This window comes from Eriocheir sinensis, chromosome 20 (assembly GCF_024679095.1).
Source record: "Eriocheir sinensis breed Jianghai 21 chromosome 20, ASM2467909v1, whole genome shotgun sequence".
Lineage (NCBI taxonomy): Eukaryota > Metazoa > Arthropoda > Malacostraca > Decapoda > Varunidae > Eriocheir > Eriocheir sinensis.
Window position 1 is genome coordinate 15,927,641 of NC_066528.1, and position 24,869 is coordinate 15,952,509.

Sequence of the window (24,869 nt, forward strand, 5' to 3'; positions counted from 1 at the left end):
GTAATCATTCTTGAGCCATTCGACCTGTCCACTCTAGCGTAAGGAGAAATATAGCGATAAGCATAACAATATATATTCCTTGACCTAACCACTGCTTTTCGTCTTCGTCTTTGTCCTCTTTATCTCTAACGTTTGTCTATTTAAATGTACAGAGAGACAAAGTGTGACCAAAGCTATTTAAATTCTTTACTGTAATCTCTCCTCTTCGTCTTCAAGTCTACAAGCATAACTATATATATTCCTTTCGTTGATCAATGGTTTTCGTCATCATCTTCGTCTTCGTCCTTCCTTATCTATCACGCTTGTGTATTTATATGTACAGAGAAACACAGTGCAAGCTTAACTATTTATATTCTTTGCTTTAATCTCTCCTCCTCGTCTTCAAGTCTATAAGCATAACCGTTTATATTTCTTTCGCTAATCAGTACCGTACTTTTTATCTTCGTCGTCCTTCTTTATCTCTCATGCTTGTCTATTTAAATGTACAGAGAAACACAGTGCAAGCTTAACTATTTATATTCCTTGCTCTAATCACTCCTCTTCGTCTTCGTTTAAATCATCGTTTCGACTTCCCGTTCCTTTTTCGGGCACCGACAGGCAGCCGCTCCTCTTCTCTAGTGTCAGAAGAAATATAGTGTTAGTATTTATATTCGTTAACCTAATCAGTACTTTCCGTCTTCGTCTTAATCATTTGTCTCGACTTTCCGTTCTTTTATAGATAGGGACAACCAGCCTCACCTTTTTTTAACCCTTACAACTGTTCACTCCAGCGCCAGAAGAAATAGTGTTAGTATTTATATTCCTTACCCTAATCAGTACTTTCCGTCTTCGTCTTAATCATTTGCTTCGTTTTCCCTTCCTCTATCTGACGGGGACAACAAGCCGCTCCTTCCTTAACCCTACGCTTGTCTACTGTAGCGTAAAGAAATATAGAGTTAGCATTTATATTCCTTACCCTAATCAGTACTTTCCGTCTTCGTCTTAATCCTTTGTTTCGACTTTCCGTTCTTTTATAGGCAGGGACAGCAGGCCACTCCTTCCTTAGCCATTACGCCTGTCTATACTCTAGCGTGAAGAAATATACTGTTAGCATTTATATTCCTCACTCTAATCACTGCTTTCCGTATAAGTCTAATCATTTGTTTCGCTTTCCCTTCCTCTATCGGGCGAGAACAACCAGCCGCGCCTTTTTTAGCCCCTACTCCTTTCTACTGTACTTGCAACGTCAGGAGAAATATAGTGTCAGTAAGAATATTTATGTCCACTTTAAACTCCCCGCCATAAAACACTGTCGCCGCACGAGCACAAACAATGATAAGTGGGTCCCCGCACCTCTGACCCCACGCCCGACGCTGCGGGGGTCCTATTCTTGAAACATTTCGTCCCCCAAGAATACATATTTGACAAGGCTTTCGTAGGAGCTTTGCGGCATTTCCAGGGGTACATTTATGACCCTGGTGGTAGTTTAACCCTTCTTCTGTACCATGAACCTAGGAAAACACTTATAAGAACCCTATTGGTATACTTTTTGGCCTTTGAAAATAGTTGATGTAAGGGGCGGAGCCGTCTAACAATACCACCCTAGCAAAAAACACTCATTTGACAAGGCTTTCGTAGGGGCTTTGAGGCATTTCCAGGGGTAGCTTTATGACCCTGGTGGTAGTCTGACCCTTCTTCTGTACCGTGGACCTAAGAAAACACTTATTAGAATCCTATTGACCTCCTTTTTGCCCTTTGGAAATATATCATGTAAGGGGTGGAAGCGTTTGACGATACCACCTTATTCTCAAAAACACCCATTTGACAAGGCTTTCGTAGGGGTTTTGAGGCATTTCCAGGGGTAGTTTTATGACCCTGGTGGTAGTCTGACCCTTCTTCTGTACCGTGGACCTAAGAAAACACTTATTAGAATCCTATTGACCTCCTTTTTGCCCTTTGGAAATATATCATGTAAGGGGTGGAAGCGTTTGACGATACCACCTTATTCTCAAAAACACCCATTTGACAAGGCTTTCGTAGGGGTTGTGAGGCATTTTCAGGGATAGTTTTATGACCCTGGTGGTAGTTTAACCCTTCTTCTGTACCATGAGCCTAAGAAAACATGCATTACAACCTTATTAGTCTCCTTTTCGACCTTTGGATATAGATGATGTGAGAGGCAGAGCGTCTGAGAACACCGACTTGATTCCCTCCCAGACCGCCCCATGTAGGATCGTATCGCCTCCCCGCGGTCATCAGGGGATCCAATACCATTACTGTGCCATTACTGAGAGAAGGATCTGATAAACGCGCGACGCTTTCACATAAATCGCCTAATTATCGGAAAACATGATTAGTTTCCGGATAAATCAAGCGGTTCTACGAGAGGGACACACATTCGTTTTGATTTCCATTGCTCGTTTTGTTGACGTGAGATTATTCCTTGATCCATATTCCTAAACCCTTTCACACATTTCTTTACCTTATCTTCCTCTCTTTCCTCTTCTTCTTTTTCTCCATTTTAATTTCCCTTCAAACTTTCTTTCTTCCAAACTTTCTTTCTTCCAAACTTTCATTCTTCCAAACTTTCATTCTTCCAAACTTTCATTCTTCCAAACTTTCATTCTTCCAAACTTTCATTCTTCCAAACTTTCATTCTTCCAAACTTTCATTCTTCCAAACTTTCATTCTTCCAAACTTCCATTCTTCCAAACTTCCTTTCTTCCAAACTTCCTTTCTTCCAAACTTCCTTTCTTCCAAACTTCCTTTCTTCCATTCTTCCTAACTTCCTTTCTTCCTAACTTCCTTTCTTCCTAACTTCCTTTCTTCCTAACTTCCTTTCTTCCTAACTTCCTTTCTTCCTAACTTCCTTTCTTCCTAACTTCCTTTCTTCCTAACTTCCTTTCTTCCTAACTTCCATTCTTCCAAACTTCCATTCTTCCAAACTTCCATTCTTCCAAACTTCCATTCTTCCAAACTTCCTTTCTTCCAAACTTCCTTTCTTCCAAACTTCCTTTCTTCCAAACTTCCTTTCTTCCAAACTTCCATTCTTCCAAACTTCCATTCTTCCAAACTTCCATTCTTCCAAACTTCCATTCTTCCAAACTTCCATTCTTCCAAACTTCCATTCTTCCAAACTTCCATTCTTCCAAACTTCCATTCTTCCAAACTTCAATTATTCTAACAAACTTCCTTTCTTCCAAACTTCCTTTCTTCCAAACTTCCTTTCTTCCAAACTTCCATTCTTAGAAGATTAACCGGATTTTCAAAGGTGTTCTTCCCGTTACAGATGCAAAAGTCGGGTCAAACTATCACCAGCATTACAAAACAGCCCATGAAAACCCAAACAGGAACATTCACAGCGAGAGGCTTTTAATACAGGCGCTACAGAAGTCGTGTAAAACTATCACTAACATCGCAAAACACTCCATGAAAACCCCAAACAGGAACATTCACAACGAGAGGCTTTTCAAACACGCGAATTTGGGCGCCGATATGTTTAGAGATACGGGTAAGGGCCATATTCTTAAACATTTCTGCCCCCAAAACTCACATATTTGGCAAGGCTTTCTTAGGAGTTGTGAGCATTTCCTTGTGTAGTTTTGTGACCCAGATGGTAGGTTGATAGAGCTTCTGTTTACCATGAACCAAATAAAACACTCATTAGAATCCAATTACTCTCCTTTACGGCCTTTGAAAAGAGTTGATTTGAAGGAAGGAAGCGTCTGACGATACCTGGGTGAGTCTTTTGTCCTGGCGATCAGATACGGAGAAAGGGATTTATGTAGGAGGTGAAATATGACCGTGATGAAGATGTGAGAGAGAGGAATGGACGGGAGTGGACGGGAGTGGGTAGAGGGGCTGACGGTTTACATTTGCTGACGATGCGATGCTCCTGACAGGCAATTAAGGAGTGAGATAGGCAGATTTAGAGTTTTGTAAAGGCTTGTTGATGGCAGTAGTGGCGTAGGGATGGAGATAGGAAAGATGTGTAACGATGCAGCATCTAGATCTGTAATGAAGTCTGAGATGATGATGATGGAGTTTGATTCGACGACACAAGGAAGTGAATTGAGAAACGAGGATCTAAAAGGAGAAAATAAGAAAGTGAAGAAAGAGAAGAGGAAATAATAAGATAGATGTGAAAATGATGAGAGAGGGAAGGAACAAAAAAGAATATATGAGAAAAATTACAATAAAAGAAACTATATAAGAAGGTTTATTTAGACCAATATATAGGATTATGTTCACTCTTTACATGAATAGAAGGAAATAGAAAGGGACTGGCTCTGGTAACGAAAGATTAGCGACATGATATAAAAAGCTGGTTGCTAATAATAACAAAGACGAAGGATTAGAGCGATGACACACTTGCTTGAAAAAAAAAACCTAATTTCGAACGCATTTAGGAAACTTGACAATGTGACTGAATGGTAATGGAAAACTATAACTTGACGTAGACGATTTGTTAACAATGATTCAACTGACATTTTTTTTTTCTCCTCCTTCTTCTACTCTTCTTCCTCCTCCTCAAAAATAATATACAATTTACGAGTGTCTGAATTTTCACTGTATATTCAACGTCCATTTATAAGCCATTCTCCTTGACCTAAATCCAGCTTAACTTTCAATACATTTCACTCTTATTTTCTTTCTATTTCTTATTTTCTCTTTCGCGTCCTTCAACTATGATATCTTTCTGTCCGTCTGTCTATATGTGTCTGTCTGTCTATGGTCATCATTACCTCATCTCCATTTCTCTCATTTTAATCCTCTCCTGTATCTTATTTTCTTTCTCAGTCTCCTTTAAACTAATTTCTTCTCATCCTCATCCTCATCTCTTATCCTCTATATCCCCCTTTCACTCGCTTCCATTTCACTACCCCTTTTCTATTCTCTCATTTTCTTCCTCTCCTGTATCTTATTTTCTTTCTCAGTCTCCTTTAAACTAATTTCTTCTCATCCTCATCCTCATCTCTTATCCTCTATATCCCCCTTTCACTCGCTTCCATTTCACTACCCCTTTTCTATTTCTCTCATTTCCTTCCTTTCCAACTCGTACGTCAACGCCATCCCGTCAGTGTTACCAGCTAAGACAACAACCTTAACACATGCAGCGGTCCCCCTTATGACAGACGGACGAGAGAGGGACAAAGGGCCAGAGGGATGATATATGCCTTTCCAATACTCCGACAGGCTGCAAGGTGGAGTTGAGTGGAGGTGAAGGGGGTAATGGGGTAGGGTGAGTCAGGGTGAGGTGATGGGTGTTACAGGAATGGTGATGATGGTGAGAGTGGTGGTGATGTTGCCCTGAAGTGGAGATCCGTGTGAGGAGATGTGTGGGGATGGAGGAGGAGGAGGAAGAGGAAGAGGAGGAGAGGGATGGTAGCTTACGTAGACAGATAGAGAAAAATAAAGAAAGAAGAGAAAGAGAGGATGGGAGGGAAATGAAAAAGAGGAAGAGAATTAGAGGAGAGAGAAAGAGAGAGTGGGAAGGAAATAAAACTGACCACCATCACCACCATCACCACCACCACCATCACCACCACCACCACCTCCACCATGGCGCTGCACATTCCCGCAATTCAACATTTCGATATTTTTGGGAGAGTGGAGTGGGTCATTTATTCTTTTCCTTTTACTCCGCCCCTGCCCTGTGTCTATGTCTGTCTCTCCATATCCGGGTGTTTCTCTCTCCGTTTTTCTTTCTCTCTCTCTCTGTTTCTCGCTGTCTCTGTCTCTCTCTACTTTTTTATTTGTGTTTGTCTGTATTTTTCTGTTTGTTTTTCTCTTTGTTTTTTTCCTATCGTCATTCTGTCTGTCTCGTTTCTGTGTTTGTATGTCCCCTTTTGTCTGTGTCTGTCTGTCTGTCTGTCTATCTTTCTGGCACTTTGTTTCTCTCTGTTTGTCTGTTTGTCTCTGTTTCTGTCCGTCTTTGTTTCCGTCTGTTATCGTTGCTGTCTGTCTCTGCTTCTGTCTGGCTCTGTCTGTCTGTTTCGCTCTGTTTATCTGTCTGTTTCTCTGTTTTTCGTTTTTTCTGTGTCTAACTCTGACTCTACTCTCCCTTTCTCTTACTCTCCCTTTCTCTTACTCTCCCTTTCTCTTACTCTCCTTTCTCTTACTCTCCCTCTCTTACTCTCCCTTTCCCTTACCGTCCCTCGTATTCTCCCTCCCTCTTTCTCTCCCCCTTACCTTTTTAACATTCTCTAACTCTCCCTTTCTCCAACTCTGAATCTCCCTTACTCTCCCTGTCTAAATCTCCTTTATTCTCCCTCTCTCGAACTCTTTAAATCTCCCTTACTCTCCCTCTCTCCAACTCTCTCAACCTCTCTTCCTGTCCCTCTCTGCAACTATCTCTCCCTTAATTAACTCTCCCTGTCCCTCGCTCTCCCTCCCTTACCCTCCCTCTCCATACCCCCACACCCCCACACAAACTCTCCCTCTCTAACTCTAAATTCCCCTCTCTCTTACTTCCTCTCTCCCTCTAACTGTACCTAACTTTCCCTCTCTCTTACTCTCCCTCTCAATTTCCCTCTCCTTCCCTCCCTTCACCCCCCCCCCCCCAACAGGAAGGCTCGTGATGATGAGTGATCGCCACCCGCCACCCTCCCTCGCTCCATCATTCGCGGTGTAATTGGTCGCCCGGTCCGGCCTTCGTTAGCCCCCGCCCGCGGTCCTGTGATGCAGAGAGCGCCGACCGGGGGAAGGAAGGGAAGGAAGGGATCGGGAAAAGGCTGCTGGACGGTATTTTGGGGGCTCCGCGTGGATGTGTAGACTGATGTTTCTGTTCGTGGTGATGTGTTTGTTTTGGGTTATTGATGAAGTGGCATCTGTGTTTTATTCATGTTTAGTGATTGTTTTGCTCAGTGTTTTCTTTGTTTTATTTGGCTTCGTGTGGCTATATGAGACTGATCTTTCTGTTCGTGGTGATGTTGTGTTTGTTTTGGGTTATTGATGAAGGGGTATCTGTGTTTTATTCATGTTTAGTGATTGTTTTGCTTAGTGTTTTCTTTGTTTTATTTGGCTTCGTGTGGATATTTGAGACTGACCTTTCTGTTCGTTTTGCTGTTGTGTTTGATTTTTGTTATTGATGAAGTGGTATTTGTGTTGTTTTATTCATATTTTTTTGTGATTTGCTTTTGTTTGTGTTGATGTTTGTTTTTAGATTATGAAGTGGTATTTGTTATTTTATTCCTTTTTTTTGTGATTTTTTCTGTTTCCGTGTCAAAATATTATCGATTTCGTGTCGTTTATTCTCTCTCTCTCTCTCTCTCTCTCTCTCTCTCTCTCTCTCTCTCTCTCTCTCTCTCTCTCTCTCTCTCTCTCTCTCTTGCGTCCACCCTCCCCCTCTTGCAGACTCCTTACGTTCTTATGTTCTTATGTTCTTCACGTCCTATCTCTCCCTCCCTCCTTCCATTCGTCTATTTTTGCATCCACCCTCCTCGTCACGTCTTCCCTTTCTCCCTCCCTCCTTCCCTTCGTCTCTACACCCACCCATCCCTCTACGTTCTTCCTCTCTTCCTCCCTCCCTTCCTTCTTTCCTCCCCCATTTATATCTCTTCTAGTTTCTTGTTTCATATTCCTTCCCTCCTCCCTTCCTCCCTCTCCCTTCTCTCTTCTAATGTTCTTCTATCATTTCCTTCACTCCCTCTCTCTTCTTCCTCACACTCCCTTCCTTTCCTTCCTTTCAACTCTATTTCACAACATCTATATCTCCTTCGTCTCTTTCCTGCATCTTCTATCAGTTTCTCCATTCCCTCCCCTCTCTCTCTTTTCCCTCACAATCCCTTCCTTTCTTCCTTTCAACTCTATTTCACAGCATCTATATCTCCTTCGTCTCTTTCCTACATCTATCATTTTTTCCATTCCCTCTCCTCTCTCTTTTCCCCAACACTCCCTTTCTTCCTTCCTCCTATATTTCACAGCATCTATATCTCTGCATCTCTTTCCTGCATTCACTAATTCCTCAACGTCCTCCCTCTCTTCCTCTCCCTCCTTTCCCTCGCCTCGTAATGATGACGGATGCAAACAGTGGTCAGCTTCGCGTTCGCCAGATGGAGTCCACAGATTAGAACGGGCGGCCTCAATTTCCTGTCCGGGAGCTATTTTTCCGGCTTGCTGGGTTGTCGCGTTTGTGTTTGGGGTGACTGTGTGTGTGTGTGTGTGTGTGTGTGTGTGTGTGTGTGTGTGTGTGTGTGTGTGTGTGTGTGTGTTCTCTTGACTGATTGGAGGAAGGGATGGAGGGAGGGAAGGAGAGATGATGAGATGAGAGAGAGAGAGAGAGGGAGGGAGAGAGAGGGAGGAAGGGAGAGAGAGAGGCTGAGGGAGATAACGTAACGATGGAAAGAAGGGAGAGAGGAGGTGTGAGAAAAAAGGGAGAAGATGGGTATGAAGGAAATTATAGAAGAAGAAGAGCATTAGAAGGAAGAGAAGAGAGAGGGAGAAAAAGTGAAGTAAAGAAATAGAAAAGAGAAAGCAGGAGGGAGGAAGAGAGAGATACTGTGAAATGAAGATACCAGGAAGGGAGAAGAAAAGAAGAGAGATGCCATGAAATGATAACGGGAGGGAGGAAGAAAGGAAGGCAAAAAAAAACTATATGCAAGACTACTGCAAGAGAAGATGGCGCCACTATAAAAAAAATTCCCTGCGCCATGACGGGCTTGGGGCGACCACCAGCTAGGCCCCAGAAGAAAGCCTACTGGCGCTATAGGCGGGGATGTAAAAAAAACAAAAACAAAAAAAAGCGAGATAGCAACCTCTCAAAAGTCAACTCAACACTCAAGTAACAAAACAGAAAAAAATATTAATCCTTCAACCTCACATAGGCATTTTTGAAACTGAAAGAATACGTTCATGAATTTCTCGCCCTGACATCCCTTCCCTTTCACTATATAGCACAAAAAAATATATATATGCGAGACTACACGAGATAGCAGGCTCTCAAAAGTCAACTCAGCACTTAACTAACAAAACAGAGAAAAAAATCATAAATCCTTCCTCACATAAGCATTTTTTGAGACTAAACGAATACGTACTCAGGTTAGGTTAGGTTAGGTAAGGTTAGGTTAGGTTAGGTTAGGTTTACATGAATTTCTCAGCCTGACATCCCTTCCCTTCTGATCACCTCAAAGCAAGACAGATCACTTCATTATGACTCAAACCAGAAAACACGAAGGCATGGAAAAGCGAAACAACGGTGTATACTCCCAATACCCTCTCGTAGCACTGCGCCGATGAGCCTCAAATTGCTACAGTGCCCCCATCCATCACTGACTCCACCTTCGGCAAGCAATCAGCCATCAGGGAAGGAGGGGTGGAGGGGAGAGTTCAAGGATTAGCGGGGAAGAGTACAGCGTGTCTTTCCTTGCGCTGTGCCCCTTCACCCCGGCACTCCCTAATGGAAAGCTTACACTCCGCAGGGAAACGGGGAGACAGGGAGAGAAGGGAGATAAAAGGTCGGTCAAGGTCGGTAAAAGTCGGTAAAGGTCGGTAAAAGTCGGTAAAGGTCGGTAAAAGTCGGTAAAGGTCGGCGTATTCTCTCAAACGGTTCCTTTCTCTCGTATCAACAATTTCCAATGGCCAAAAAGGAGATCAGTCGGGTCATAATGGGTGTTTCTTTATGTTCACGGTGCAGAAGGAGGATCAGACCTGGGTTATAAAACTACCCCTGGAGATGCCCAAAACTCCTACGAAAGCCTTGTCAAATAGTTCACGCAAGGACGGGAGATAAAAGTCAGTATTCTCAGACGCATGAACTATTTTCGAAGGCCAAAAAAGGGATCAGTCGGGATATAATGAACGTTTTGTTACGTTCATGGTGCAGAGGAAGGGTCAGGCTACCACTAGGGTCATAAAGTAATCCCTGGAAATGCCCAAAACTCCTACGAAAGCCTTGTCAAATAGTTCAGGCAAGGAAGGGAGATAAAAGTCGGTACTCTCAAACGTTTCCTTTTCCCGCATGAACTATTTCCGAAGGTCAAAAACGGGATCAGTCGGGTTCTATTGAGTGTTCTTTTATGATCACGGTGCAGAGGGAGGGTCAGACTACCACTAAGGTCATAAAACTACTCCTGGAATTGCCCAAAACTCATACGAAAGCCGAAATGTTTAAGAATATGACCCAAAAACTAAAGTGCATGTGCAAGAAGGAAGGAAAGGGACTGGGATGAGAGACAGGCAAGCATCAACGTTTCCAGGTGTTCGTAGACTAATAGGAACTCTGGTAAAAACGCAAACAAAGGTGGACAAGCAGGCAAAAACACTCACGAAGGAAGGTATATAGTTTGCAGGCGAGTATGTCAGACGTAGGAAGGTGACTAGGTTGAGAAACGAATATACATGAACACTGAACAGAGCAAGGCGTTCGTAGACTAAAAGGAACGCAGATAGAGATGCAAAGATAGAGTAGATACAAACAGAAAGACACAAAAAGAAGATACACACAGGTGAATGGGGAATACGAAGGAAGGTAATTGGATTGGGAAACGAACAATCATGAACAAAGTAAGGTGTTCGTAGACTATATCAGGAACGAAGGTAAGGACGCTGAGATAGAGTAGATAGAAAAACAGGTAAAAACACAGTAACAAAGGAAGGTAGAGACAAAGAAAGGCAGAGACATGCTAGCAAAAACACATGAGGAAGGAAATCAAGGTTGGAAACGAGCAACCATGGACCAAAAAGAGTGTTCGATGACGCAGCGATAGATAGACAAACAGGCAAAAACACACTAACAAAGGAAAGTAGAGACAAAAAAAGGAAGACACAAGCAGGCAAGAACGCATTTAGGTAGGAAGGTAAGGTTGGAAACGAACAAGCAAGGACCAAATAGTGTGTTCGATGACGTAGAGACAGAGTAGATACACAAACATGTAAAAACACACTAACAAAGGAAGATACACAGAAAGGTAGACACACAACCAGACAAAAACGCACAAGGTAAGGTAAGGTGAGGATGGAAACAACAAGCACTATCCGTGGAGCCGCAGCCCTCCACGCATGACCCGCCGCAGCCAGACTTGGTCCTTATTGGGCGCGGCACCGACCCCGGGAAGCCAGGCGGCCGCTACACAGGCAACCACACACATTTAATTAACCGGGCTTTCGTATGAGTTGTGGGCATTTTCAAGGGTAATTTTATGACCCTGGTGGTAGTCTGACCCTTCTTCTGCGCCATGCACGTGAATAAGCACTCATAAAACCCGACTAACCTCCTTTTTTGGGGTTTGGAAATAGTGGATGTGAGAGGCGGGGACGTCTGAGGATACCGGCCCAGGACACAACCCGGATCTGAGAGGTGACCAAAGTGCCGCATCACACCGAGAGAAAACAAGACGGCAACGAGTTTTGTCGGTGAGAATGTTCCCTGACCCCCGCCACCAACTCATCATTTATGCCCACAAGCAGGAGGTCAAGATATTACATTGACGTGTTCATACCCATTTTATCTCACTTACCATCAACGCAGTATCACCACCACCATCAACACCACCACCAAAACTACCATCACCACCACCACCAAAACTACCATCACCACCTTCATTAAAATTTTCATCTCCAATACCACAGCTGCTCTTCCGCTATCACCACCACCACCACCATCACCACGTTCATGTTATGTTCATCACCATCTCAATCATCTCCAAAGCACTCTTGATAAATCGTTAAATAGTTGAACTGATACATCATAACTGGCTAGTCCAACACACACACACACACACACACACACAGATACGGAGACGGAACCACACTAGCGTAAGCCCAGGCCCTGTAAAACTAGAAATAGGTAAATAAACACACACACACACACACACACACACACACACACACACACAAAGAGGACGTATAATTCCACTCGTCCATACCTTTATAAGACCTGCATTCCCCAACACAGCAAACACTGGTGCATCGCTTGAACACTAAGGGTCATATTTTTAAGCATTTCAGCGCACAAAGTCACACACCGTAGGAGTTTGAGGCATTTCCAGGGGTAGTTTAATGACCCTGCCGGTAGTTTGATCGTTCCTCTGTACCATGAACCTAAAGAAACACGCATTGGACCCCGATTGATCTCCTTATCGGCCTTTGGAAATAGTTGAGAGTTGAGAGGCGGAAGCGTCTGGGAATATCGACGTAAGAATATAAACGAGACTTTCCATTATGAGTAATTTCTAGTTCCTGAAAATTCCTGTTCTCGCTTGAAATAGTAAATTGGTCATCGGTGCGTCATAACTTACTCTCCCCCAAATTAAAATAAAGAACAAGTTAGAACAAATAAGTAAGAAAACGTGTAACAGTCTCTAGGTGTGTGTGTGTGTGTGTGTGTGTGTGTGTGTGTGTGTGTGTGTGTGTGTGTGTTGGACTAGCCAGTTATGATGTATCAGTACGACTATTCAACGATTTATCAAGAGTGCTTTGGAGATGATGGAGATGGTGATGAACATAACATGAACGTGGTGGTGGTGTTGGTGGTGGTGATGGCGGAAGAGCAGCTGTAGTACTGGAGATGAATGTGGTATTGAGGGTGGTGGTGGTGATGATGATGGGGGTGATGGTAGCTGTCGTAATGGTGTTGACTTGGGTGGTGGTTATAGTTACTGGGGTGTTGGCAACGATGATGGTAGTGGTGGTGGTGGTGGTTGTGGAAATATTCACATAAGAACATAAGAAGTCTGCAAGAGGTCGGTAGGTCTATGCAAGGCAGCTCCTGTGAACCTAACCCCACCTAACATCACCATCCATGACTTTAATCTTTTCAACGTGTCTATCGTACAGGAACTCGCTGGTGATAAATTGGGGGAAGGTAATTGGATTGGGAAACGAACAAGCATGAACAAAGTAAGGTGCTCGTAGACTAACAGGAACGCAGGTAGAGCCGCAGAGATAGACAGTCAAACAGGCAAACACAGTCAAAAAGGAAGGTAGAAACAATGAAAGGCAGAAACACAAGCAGGGAAAAACGCACGAGGTAAGGTATAAGGTGAGGCTGGAAACAACAAGGACTGTCCGTGGTACTTGTGTGGTTGTGGGGGTGTTGGTAACGATGACGGTGATGGTGGTGGTGGTGGTGGTATGATAGTTATAATTATAGTTGCATGATTATAGTGATTCTAGCGACTCAAATGAGAACCAATACCTAGTGATTCCTGGGAACACAAAGACAGGCAAGGAGAATTCGAAAAACCAACACAAATAAATGACTGTATGAATGTGTAGTGAACGAGTGAACGGCCATTAACACGAGAGGAAAGCTTTGGCAACACTTAACCTCAAGGACGATCTCATAAAACACTAACGGAAACACTAATAAAAAAACCAAATGACTAACACAAAAATAACAGGAGAGGAAAGTTTTTGGGACACTTACCTCACAGGATATCTTACGGACACCACTGGATACGACACCGGCCACAAAATGAGGAAAATAGTGTAGAACGACGTTAATACACACGGACACAAGCTACTCCTACGCGATCGCCTCTCAGAATGGCCGGCTTGCTGTCTTTGGTTTCACGGCGTTTCCGGTTCACGGTTTCGAAACACTGGTGGATCGGTATACTCAGACGCTTCCGCCTCTCAAATCAACTACTTCCAAAGACCCAAAAGATCAATCGTGTCCTAATGAGTGCTTTTATAGGTTCATGGTACAGAAGAAGGGTCAAACTAGCACCAGGGCCATAAGCTACCTCTGGAAATGCACAAAAACTCATAGAAAAAACGTGAAATATAAGTGCTGGGGCGCCGATATGTTTAGAAGATGGCTCCTGGTTCAGACTGCTTGGGAACAGCACCATCTGCCGGCAGGCCCACGCACACACATAGAAAAAGGGGTCCATGAAGGGGTGACTATGGTGTAAGTTAGGCCCGTATGCTCACATTATCTCGGTTCTTATAACTACTTCCAAAGGTCATTGATGGTGCAGAGGCCTTGTCAAACTATCATCAGTCTTATAAAACTACCCATGCAAATTCTAACGCAGCCTCTACGAAAGTCTTACCAAGTATATACCGCAGAGGTCTTGTTAAACTATCACCAGTCTTATAAAACTATCCTTGCAAATACTAAAACAGCCTCTACGAAAGCCTTACCAGCCTCTACGAAAGCCTTACGAAGTATATACCGCAGAGGCCTTGTCAAACTATCACCAGTCTTATAAAACTACCCATACAAATTCTAACACAGCCTCTACGAAAGCCTTACCAAGTATATACCGCAGAGGCCTTGTCAAACTATCACCAGTCTTATAAAACTATCCTTGCAAATACTAACACAGCCTCTACGAAAGCCTTACCAAGTATATACCGCAGAGGCCTTGTCAAACTATCACCAGTCTTATAAAACTACCCATGCAAATTCTAACACAGCCTCTACGAAAGCCTTACCAAGTATATACCGCAGAGGTCTTGTCAAACTATCACCAGTCTTATAAAACTATCCTTGCAAATTCTAACACAGCCTCTACGAAAGCCTTACCAAGTATATACCTTATTGATTTGCTTGTTTCATATACTTTCTTCCTTTATTTTCCTACTTTCTGTTATCATATTCCGGATCTTATAATTTCCTCCACTACATGGTGATACGGATATTGTACACGTTTCTTGTATTGCTGCAAATCACACTATGTATTATGCTGCCTTGGGGTCGGGATGGTATGTTCCTCCCTTCTCCTTTGTTGTGAACTTTTGCAACAATGGTCGATATCATAAGACACTTTGGTTTCTCACATCAACTATTTCTAAAGGTCAAAGCGGGGGTCAATCGGGTTCTAATGAGTGTTTCTTTAGGTTCATGGTGCAGAGGAAGGGTCAAACTACCACCAGGGTCATAAAAGTAGCCCTGGAAATGCCCACAACTCCTACGAAAGCCTTGTCATATGAGTGTTTCCTTAGGTTCACGGTACAGATCGAAGGGTCAAACTACCACCAGGGTCATAAAAGTAACCCTGGAAATCCCCACAACTCCTACGAAAGCCTTGTCATATGAGTGTTTCCTTAGGTTCACGGTACAGAAGAAGGGTCAAACTACCACCAGGGTCATAAAAGTAACCCTGGAAATGCCCACAACTCCTACGAAAGCCTTGTCATATGAGTGTTTCCTTAGGTTCACGGTACAGAAGAAGGGTCAAACTACCACCAGGGTCATAAAAGTAACCCTGGAAATGCCCACAACTCCTATGAAAGCCTTGTCATATGAGTGTTTCCTTAGGTTCACAGTACAGAAGAAGGGTCAAACTACCACCAGGGTCATAAAACTACTCCTGGAAATGACCCAAACTCCTACGAAAGCCTTGTCAAATAGGTGAACTGTTTTAAAATAACACCCTATAAACCATCTATCAGTCAATCAGTCAAATCTAAAACTAGCCAACTTTTAGGTTTATTCAACATACAATTTATGACATTTTTTATCAGCTTTATTCTGTTAGTTTTATTTATTATTATCAAAAGAGACTATCCATCTAAGGTGAAACAGCTGATTTTGTTTATATATGTTTTTTTTTTGTTATTTTAGAACACTTGGTAAAACAAATCAGGGAGGTGAACGTACATACAATACTGCACAGGGAATAATAATAATAATAATAATAATAATAATAATAATAATAATAATAATAATAATAATAATAATAATAATAATAATAAAAGTTAAAATAAAGAGTCTCCTTGTCACAAAAGGCCGCTAATTCTCTCACCAAAAGGCTACCGTGAGCGGGGATCGACCTCGTGACACTTGGTTTACGAGTCGACCACCTAAGCCACGGAGCCACTAAATTCCACAACACAAATAATAATAATAATAATAATAATAATAATAATAATAACAATAATAATAATAATGACAAAGATAATACGGACAGTAGCCGAACACATAAATTATCACGAAGAAGCATATAAATAATAATAGTAACAATAATAGTAATAGTAGTAATAGAAGTGGTAATACATCGGGGCATAAATAGAAACAAAGGTACTGTAGGGATAGGCATAACGCAGTGTCCGTTAAACCTCTCTGGCCGACACCACGTTTTCTTTGAAGCATAACTCTCACAACCCATTTTGGACACCTCTTGAAGACCACTCAGGCCCCGTTCACATTTTGCCGCCTCTGGGCCACAACAACCCTGCGACTCTTAGCCCCCTTCACACTGTGCCGACTCAACATCCGACGATCGTTTCAAGACCTCTTCCCGACCATGTGCGACCCTTCCACATCAACATTTCACACCCAAGACCTCGTGTACTGAGTCGCTGGGTTGTCGTGGCCCAGAGTCGCCATAGTGTGAACGGGGCTTTTAAGACCTCTGGAACTCCACTGAAACCTCTTTGAACACCACTTAGACCTCTGGAAACACCACTTAGACCTCTGGAAACACCGCTAAGACCTCAAACTCCCCTTTAACGTCTTGAAACACCAATAAGACATCTTGAACGCCCGAAAGACCTCTGGAAACACCACTTAGACCTCTGGAAACACCGCTAAGACCTCAAACTCCACTTTAAGGTCTTGAAACACCAGTAAGACCTCTCGAAACACCACTTAGACCTCTCGAAACACCACTTAGACCTCTTGTAACACCATTTAGACCTCCTGAAACACCACTTATACCTCTTGTAACACCACTTACACCTCTCGAAACACCACTTAGACCTTCGCACCTGCCGCTGTTACATATTTTGAAGTGTTGCTGACGATAGTGATTGAAGGCTGTTGCAGGGTCGTGGTTAGGCGTGGTGGGTCCTGAAGAACACAAAATGAACGTTGTCTTCTTCTTCTTCTTCTTCTTCTTCTTCTTCTTCTTCTGTATCGTTCAGTATCGCTTCGTAGGTCCTCCTCTTTTTGATCCTCTCTCCTGTTTATTCACACACTTTGCTTTCCAGTGGCCTTCTTCTTCTTCTTCTTCTTCTACTTTTACTCTTCTTCTTCTTCTTCTTCTTCATTTTCATTTTCATTTTCATTTTCTTTTTCTTTTTCTTCTTCTTTTTCGTCTTCTTCTTCTTCTTCTTCTTCTTCTTCTTCTTCTTCTTCTTCTTCTTCTTCTTCTTCTTCTTCTTCTGCTTCTTCTTCTTCTTCTTCTTCTTCTTCAGCGTTTTAGTAGGTTGGAGTATATCTTTCCATCCTATTCTTAAACGTATCAGGCTTCCACTGCGATTATTTTCCAGGGTTAAAGAGAAGATTAGCATGGTTTTCATAGGTGCATTTTCCCCGTTCAAGGTCCAGCAGTCGTGTAAAGCTAACACTGGCAACACAAAACAGTCTATGAAATTCCCAGCAACTTCATTGTTTTAGGGGGCTGGAGTCTATCTTCGCTTCCTATTTCTAAACGTTTCGGGTTCTACTACGATCATATCCCAAGGCCACAGAGAAGATTGACCTCGTTTTCATTGGTGCTTCTAACGCTCAAGTGAGGAAGTCGGGTAGAACTGTCACTAGAATCACAAAACAGTCTATGGAAATCCCAGCAACTTCTTCATTGTTTTAGGGGGCTGGAGTCTATCTTCGCTTCCTATTTCTAAACGTTTCGGGTTCTACTACGATCATATCCCAAGGCCACAGAGAAGATTGACCTCATTTTCATTGGTGCTTCTAACGCTCAAGTGAGGAAGTCGGGTAGAACTGTCACCATCACAAAACAGTCTATGGGTATCCCAGCAGCAACTTGCACGACGAGAGGCTTTTCAAACATGCGAGCTGAGGTGGCGGGATGTTTAAGAAAGACACACTCGTTCACATCATCACTTCAGAATCACATCAGAACACGAGCCAGCGAGTCCCTCACACGACTCTGCACATCACACGTATCGGAGAGGAACGCTGACGCAGAGAGCTCTTTTGGTAGCAGTAAAGAGCTCTAAGTGGCACCACAGAGCTCTAAGGGTAGAAACAGAGCTCTAAAGGGTGACAGTAAAGAGCTCTCAGGGTAGCAATAGAGCTCTAGAGGGCGGCATCAAAGAGCTCAAAGGGTCGGCACAGAGTTCTAAGGGGGCGGCACAGAGCTCTAGGGGGCGGCACAGAGCTCTAGGGGGCGGCACAGAGCTCTAAGGGTCAGCACAGAGGTCTAGGGGGCGGCACAGAGCCCTAGGGGGCACCACAGAGCTCTAGGGGGCAGCAGAGAGCTTTAGGGGGCGGCACAGAGCCCTAAGGGTCAGCACAGAGCTCTAGGGTCAGCACAGAGCTCTAGGGGGCACCACAGAGCTCTTAAGGGTAACATCACACCCAACTATTGTCCGTAAGGGGTGCTAATAATCCTTAAGTCACCCCTATTTCAGCTACGTTGTCTCTGAACTTTTACTGTTGGGGGATCGTTTTCTAGGCGCTCAAGTTGCTGCGGTAACTATTTTAACTTACACTCGTATTTTCAAACGTTTGTGGCTCTTGTTATGAACGTTTTTCAGGGCCAGAGAGGAGCTACGTTGGGTTGTCAGGAGTGTTGTGTCCCATTCACAGCGCGGAGGTCTTGTAAAACTACCGCCAGGCTCAAGAAACCAACCAATTAACCTACTTCTGCGAGAGCCTTGAGACGGACGGACTATTAAAGCCTTCCAAGAGTTTGACGCTATGGACCTTTCTTTCCTTGGGACATAGAAAATGGAGTGTAGAGCTTCATTTCCATGGGTAACTTCTCTAAAAACAACACTGATGAGGTCATTTCTGGTGTCACGATATAGATTAGGCGTTGGTAACTATTCTAACTCTGAACGAGCGGTCTCATGAAGCGGGTCTTTCTGTCTTTCCTTGGGGCATAAAGAAAATGGAGTGTAGAGCTTCGTTTACATGGATAACTTCTCTGAAAAACAACACTGGTGAGGTCATTTCTGGTGTCACGATACAGGCTTGGAGATGGTAACTATTTTAACTCGGGTACATACGTCGGGAAGTGTCACTCTTTCCTCGGGGCATGAAGAAAATGGGGTATAGAGCTTTCTTTCTATGGGTCACTCTTCTAAACACCGGTGCGGTCATTTCTGGCGTCACGAAACACGATTGGGAACGGTAACTAATCTAACTTGGGTCTTTCCTCAGGGCATAGAGAAAATGGGATGTAGAGCTTCGTTTCCATGGGTCACTCTTCTAAACACTGGTGCGGTCATTTCTGGGATCACGATACAGATTTGGAAACGGTAACTAATCTAACTTGGGTCTTTCCTCAGGGCATAGAGAAAATGGGGTATAGAGCTTCGTTTCCATGGGTCACTCTTCTAAACCCCGGTGCGGTCATTTCTGGGATCACGATATAGATTTGGAAACGGTAACTAATCTAACTTGGGTCTTTCCTCAGGGCATAGAGAAAATGGGGTATAGAGCTTCGTTTCCATGGGTCACTCTTCTAAACACTGGTGCGGTCATTTCTGGGATCACGATACAGATTTGGAAACGGTAACTAATCTAACTCGGGTCTTTCCTCAGGGCATAGAGAAAATGGGGTATAGACCTTCGTTTCCATGGACAACTCTAACAACACTGGCCTCACGAAACAGGATTGGAAACGGTAACTAATCTAACTCGGGTCTTTCCTCAGGACATAGAGAAAACGGGGTGTAGAGCTTCGTTTCCATGGGTCACTCTTCTAAACACTGGTGCGGTCATTTTTGGCGTCACTATACAAGCTAACCGGCTAACACAACGGTCTCTCTACAGTCAGACTCACGGGGAGGACCAAACCCAGCTCCTCTTCACCCACGCATCGCCACTCCCACACGCGTTATGCGGGGACGATCGTACAGAGGCAGCACACAGGGAACCAGAAGAGGTCTTGCCTGAGGATGCTGCCGGAGCCGTCGAGGGCGATGAGGCGTTTCTGGGCGTATTGTTGATGGCACAGGGTAGTGAAGCCGAAGGGGACGTTGCAGGAGCCTGAGCAGGACGATTCGGGTCTGCGGGAAATGTGTAAATCAGGAAGGGAACGAAGAGGAGGAGGAGGAGGAGGAGTAACAATAGAAGTAACAGTAATGTAAGTCCCCTATCCATGCCTCTATCCCTACCTATCCTTGTTCCCTTCATACGATCACCCATTTCTTCCTTTCCTCTGTCCCTTTCTTCTATGCCTCCGTCACTTCCCTCTTCACTTACTTCCATCTATTCTTGCCCTTGTCTCACTTTCCGTCTCTCCTACTAACTGTCCCTTTCCTCTCCCTTTCCTTCCATCCCTTTCAAATAGCGTCTTCCTTCCCCTTATACATACACGCACGCTTTTCCCATGTGCACTAACCTACCAGTCCTTTCCCTCTGCTTTCCTTTATCCGTCTCTTTCCTTCTCCTTCTCCCTCGTACGGTTACTCACATGCACTTCTTGACATTCACTTGCTGGGAGTACCGATCATCCACGTTGACGAGGAACATCCACTCCCCCTTGGTGCTGAGGGCGGATCGGGCCGGATGGTACTCCTCGACGTAGGCACAGAGCTCCTCGTTCCCGGAAACCTGCCTCTTCTGCCGCCGCCGTGAAGACCTCATGACTCTGTTGACGACGCTTGAGTGAGATCGAAGTCGAGGATGAGGAGAAAAAGAAGCTACGAAGAAGGTTGGGATACAGAGAGGAGGAGGACAAAAGGACAGTGAGTGATTGAGTGAGTGAAAAGTCTAAGGAGAGATTTGAAGTAGGAGAAAGAAAAGAAACCAAAAACGAGACGAGAATAAATAGGAGAAGGATAAAACGGCAGTGAGTGAGTGAGTGAAGACATGAACGAGGCGAGATTAAAAAGAGGAAAGGGGAAGAAAAAGACAGCTTAGTGAATGAGTGTGTGAGGCAGTGAGTGAGTGAGTTAGTGTGCGTGTGCGTGTGTGTGTGTGAGAGAGGGGGAAAAGAAGCTTATGTATAATAGAGAAAAGAAGAAAAACAGTGCAGAATAATGAATGACTGTGAAGAACGGAAGAGAAAAGGAAAGAAGAGAAGGAAAGAATGTGAAGAATAAAGAAGAAGAGAAACCAGAACGAAACAGAAGGAGAGAAGAAAAGACAAGGATGTGAATAAGAAAAGAAGAGAAAACAACCCTAAGAGTGCGTGAAGAATGTAAGAGAAGAAAAATGAGAAGGCAAGATGTAAACAGCATAAAGAAGAGAGAGAGAGAGAGAGAGAGAGAGAGCGGATAAACACGAAGAGAATAGAGAGAAGAAGAAAAGCAGAGTATGTGTGTGTGTGTGTGTGTGTGTGTGTGGGTGTGTGTGTGTGTACGTATTTGCGTGTGTATGTGTATGTGTGTTTGTGTGCCTAAAATAACTATAGAGAGCACTTAACTAAACAGCCTTAACCTCATTCTTTTACTGACCTAACTGAAACAGGCAAGGATGAAAGGTGAAATGAAAGGAAATGATGAGAAGAGAAGGGAGTAAGGAATAGGAGAAGATGGAGATAATGATCGGAGGAGGAAAGAAGGGAGAAGAAAGGAAGGGAACGAAAAGAGGAAGAAAGAAAGTAGTTAAAGGTAGGGAAGGAGTAAGAGAAGGGAGGGAAATAGGAGGGAAAAGGGAAGAATAGGAGAAGGGGAAGGGGGAAAAGGGAGAGCAGGTTAAGAAAAGGAAGAAAAGGAGAGAGAGAGAGAGAGAGAGAGAGATTCAGTCTGAGAGGAAAGAGGTAGTGAAGAGGAGAAAAGGCGGATAAGAGGAGGAGGAAGAGGAGGAGGAGGAGGAGGTTCGTTTTGGAGGTCGGTAGAAAAGAGGAGGAATTGATAATGTGATAATTGATAATTGATAATGTAGAATCACTTACGGTCACTTACTAACGAACCACTTACGTCCAGGAGAGAGAAAACGGAATACTTACCGCAGAAAAGACTGTTATAGAGGGCGAATCCCACTAACACTTACTTACCACCATTCACAATAACGAGCCAATTACTAACGGGCAAGAGAGAGAGAGAGAGAGAGAAGAAAATAATACTTACTGGAGAAATGACACACATACACACACACACACACACACACACACCGGTCGTCAACTCACTTCCTCCACCACGGCTGCGGCTTCGGGGGTGCTCTGGGCGGCGGGGGCGGCAAGTAACGCGTCAGATAAGTACTGGGCGGGGTTGTGTTCTTTCTGTACCGCGGGTAAGGTCCCTCGTTATCGTACACTGGGGCTGGGGTGCCATAGTGATAGGGGTCGCCTCCGTATGACGTATGAGGGGGTCCATACTTCGTTGGCGGTGGTAGCGGCGGAGGTGGAGGGGGGTGGAAGGGTTTGGAAGTGGTGGAGTAGTTGCTGTGTTGAGGAGGGAGGTAGCCGCCGGAGGGAAGGGATGGAGAAGGAGGTGGAGGCCCGTAACTCTGGCTCGGCGGCTTGTACGACTGTCTTAGTGGGTCGTACTGCTGTCGTGTGCCGTCGTAGGGTTGTCGTAGTGGGTCGTAGCTGTACATGGTGACCGGCGGAGGCGCGTCTCTGGGATATCGAAGAAACAGGGCGGAAATAGTGTAAGAATGAGACCAAAATCAATATACAAATCACAGCCTCTTATATTTCAGTCTTTCCTTCCTCCTCAAGATTCTAAGGCGGGTATTTATTATAACTATTTATCTGTCTATTAAACTCTGTCTGTTCCCGTCTATTCATCTGTTTGTTTGTCTGCTTTCCTGTCACTCTATGGGCTAACCTTTCTGTTTTGGACTCCCTTTCTGTCTGTCCTTTTGTGTCTGTCTGTCTGTCTGTCTGTCTGTTTGCCTTTCTGTTTGTTTCCCTCTCCAATGCCTCTCTAAATGTCTGTCTAATTATGACCTAACCCAGCTGTTTGCCCGTCTGTCTGTCTGTCTGTCTGTCTGTCTATCTACCTCTGTTTTTGCCTGTCTATCTGTCTACTTATCTATCTATCTATCTATCTATCTATCTATCTATCTATCTCTATCTATCTATCTGTCTATCTGTCTACGTCTATTTATCTATCTATCTATCTGTCCGTTTGCCTGTCTATCTCTCTATCTATCTCTATCTATCTGTCTGTCTACCCGTCTCTACCTTCCTGCCTACCTGCCCACCGTCTCACCTGGATTCGAAGATGTAGGAGTCTCGGCTCTCGTCCATAAACATTGAATCCATATCGAACATCTTATTCTCCAAGAGGTAGAGGATGCGCTCCCTGCAGAGATGAAGAGGACGATACAGATGCTGACAAATAGGAGCATACAGAGGGTGATACAGGAAGTGACATAGAGAGATATACATTTAGAGATATAGGTGTTGACATTGATACACATAGAAAAGGTGTTATAGAGAGGATGATAAAGATAGAGACATTGAAAGGGTAATATAGATAGATAGGAAGGTAGTTTTGTACGTGTGTGTGTGTGTGTGTGTGTGTGTGTGTGTGTGTGTGTGTGTGTGTGTGTGTGTGTGTGTGTGTGAATGTGGTTAGGTGGGTAGTTAGGTAAGGGAAGGGAAGGGAAGGGAAGAGAAGCGAAGGGAAGGTAAGGTAAGATAAGGTAAGGTAAGGTAAGGTAAGGTAAGGTAAGGTAAGGAAAGGAAAGGAAAGGAAAGGAAAGAAAAGAAAAGGGAAAGGAAGGAAAGGGAAGGAAAGGAAAAGAAAGGAAAGGAAAGGAAAGGAAAGGAAAGGAAAGGAAAAGAAAAGAAAAGAAAAGAAAAGAAAGGAATGGAATGGCAAGGCAAGGCAAGGTAAGGTAAGGTAAAGTAAGGTAAGTAGGTAGGTGGGAAGGTAGGTGGGTAGATATGTAGGTAGAAAGGTTGGTAGGTAGGTAGCTGGTGAGTAAGGTAATTAAGTAAGTAAGTATTGATTCGTTGATTGCTTGATTAAATAATACACCACACAAAAGTAAACTGGGTAGAGAACGCAGCGAACCTAAAGGGGCTATTATCAAGCTGTGGTAGAATTATTATTAGTATTAGTATTTGTATTAGTATTGGTATCAGTGCTAGTGTAGTATTGGTATTAGTGTTAGTGATAGTATTAGTATTGGTGTTATTATGGGCAAATTTTCCGTGGATCTTCAGTCAAACCACGATTTCCGCTGGCGTGGTTCTCATATTTCCGTGGTTTTCTGACGTGTCCACGATCTTCCAAAGCTACGGTAGATTTCACCAAAGGACGACGATATTACTCACCATCATCATCATCAGCAATAACAAGAAACAAATGAGAACCACGCCAGCGGAAATCGTGGTTTGACTGAAGATCCACGGAGAATTTGCCCAGTGTAATAGCCCCTTTTAATCCCTTTACTGTGGATTACCCATAAGAAGACCTCATCAATCTACAGGAATGGAACAAAAAGTGGCTGCTACAGTTCAATGAAGAAAAATGTTAAGTGGTTCTCATATTTGGGGATCATACTTGGGAGGGGATATCCAGCATACCAATACCACATGGGAAACACTCCTCTATCCACCACAGAGGCAGAGAAAGACCTGGGAGTATTATGTTACCAAGCTACCAGTGAAAGCCAAATCCGTACCAATCGCAGCGGACTGGTTAACACTTACTTCGGGTAGTTCTTGGGATCGGTGCAGAACGTGTCGCGCGGGTCCTGGACACAGTCTGGCCTGCCCCCTGACGTCTCGGGCAGATAGCTCTTCGGGTCATTGTTATTGCTGGGGTAGGCGGGTCCAACCTCAGATGGCATGAGGCCCATCACCCAGAAGCTCACCCCCAGCACCACGCTCCACTGTGAAGAGACGAAGGGGAGGGTAGTTAGAAGTGGTTAGAGAAGGTAGTTGTTAGTGGTGTTGTTGTTATTGTTATCATTATTAATATCCCAAAATTGATGTCTCTTTTTGGACACTCTACTCTATTCAGGAGCAGTAAGTAGCGGGCTTTTTTTTCATTATTGTTTTTCTTTTTTTTACGCCCTTGCAATGTCTCACTAATACCAATACTAATACTAACACTAACACATACTAACACCAATACTAATACTATCACTAACACTAATACCAATACTAACATTAGCA

The 24,869-nt window shown here is 43.8% G+C and overlaps 1 protein-coding gene across 8 annotated transcripts; it reads right to left on the reverse strand.

The window, feature by feature from the left end:
• Positions 1 to 15,373: 15,373 nt before the first annotated feature.
• LOC127001260 (uncharacterized) lies at positions 15,374 to 24,643 on the reverse strand. 8 transcript variants are annotated; one of them, XR_007754975.1, is made up of 7 exons: positions 24,402 to 24,643; positions 22,951 to 23,043; positions 21,921 to 22,352; positions 20,262 to 20,438; positions 16,610 to 19,854; positions 16,445 to 16,546; positions 15,374 to 16,364 (listed from the first exon to the last, which is right to left on the reverse strand). XR_007754975.1 is itself a non-coding variant. In XM_050865622.1 (5 exons), the coding sequence occupies exons 1-5, from the start codon at positions 24,548 to 24,550 to the stop codon at positions 19,683 to 19,685; spliced, it is 1,023 nt and encodes a 340-aa protein (XP_050721579.1). In that variant the 5' UTR covers positions 24,551 to 24,643; the 3' UTR covers positions 15,374 to 19,682. The 8 variants fall into 8 exon arrangements, 1 of the variants encoding a protein (XP_050721579.1); XR_007754972.1 differs by having other exon boundaries at positions 15,374 to 19,156; positions 19,413 to 19,854; XR_007754971.1 differs by having other exon boundaries at positions 15,374 to 19,284; positions 19,413 to 19,854.
• Between the last annotated feature and the right edge of the window lie 226 nt (positions 24,644 to 24,869).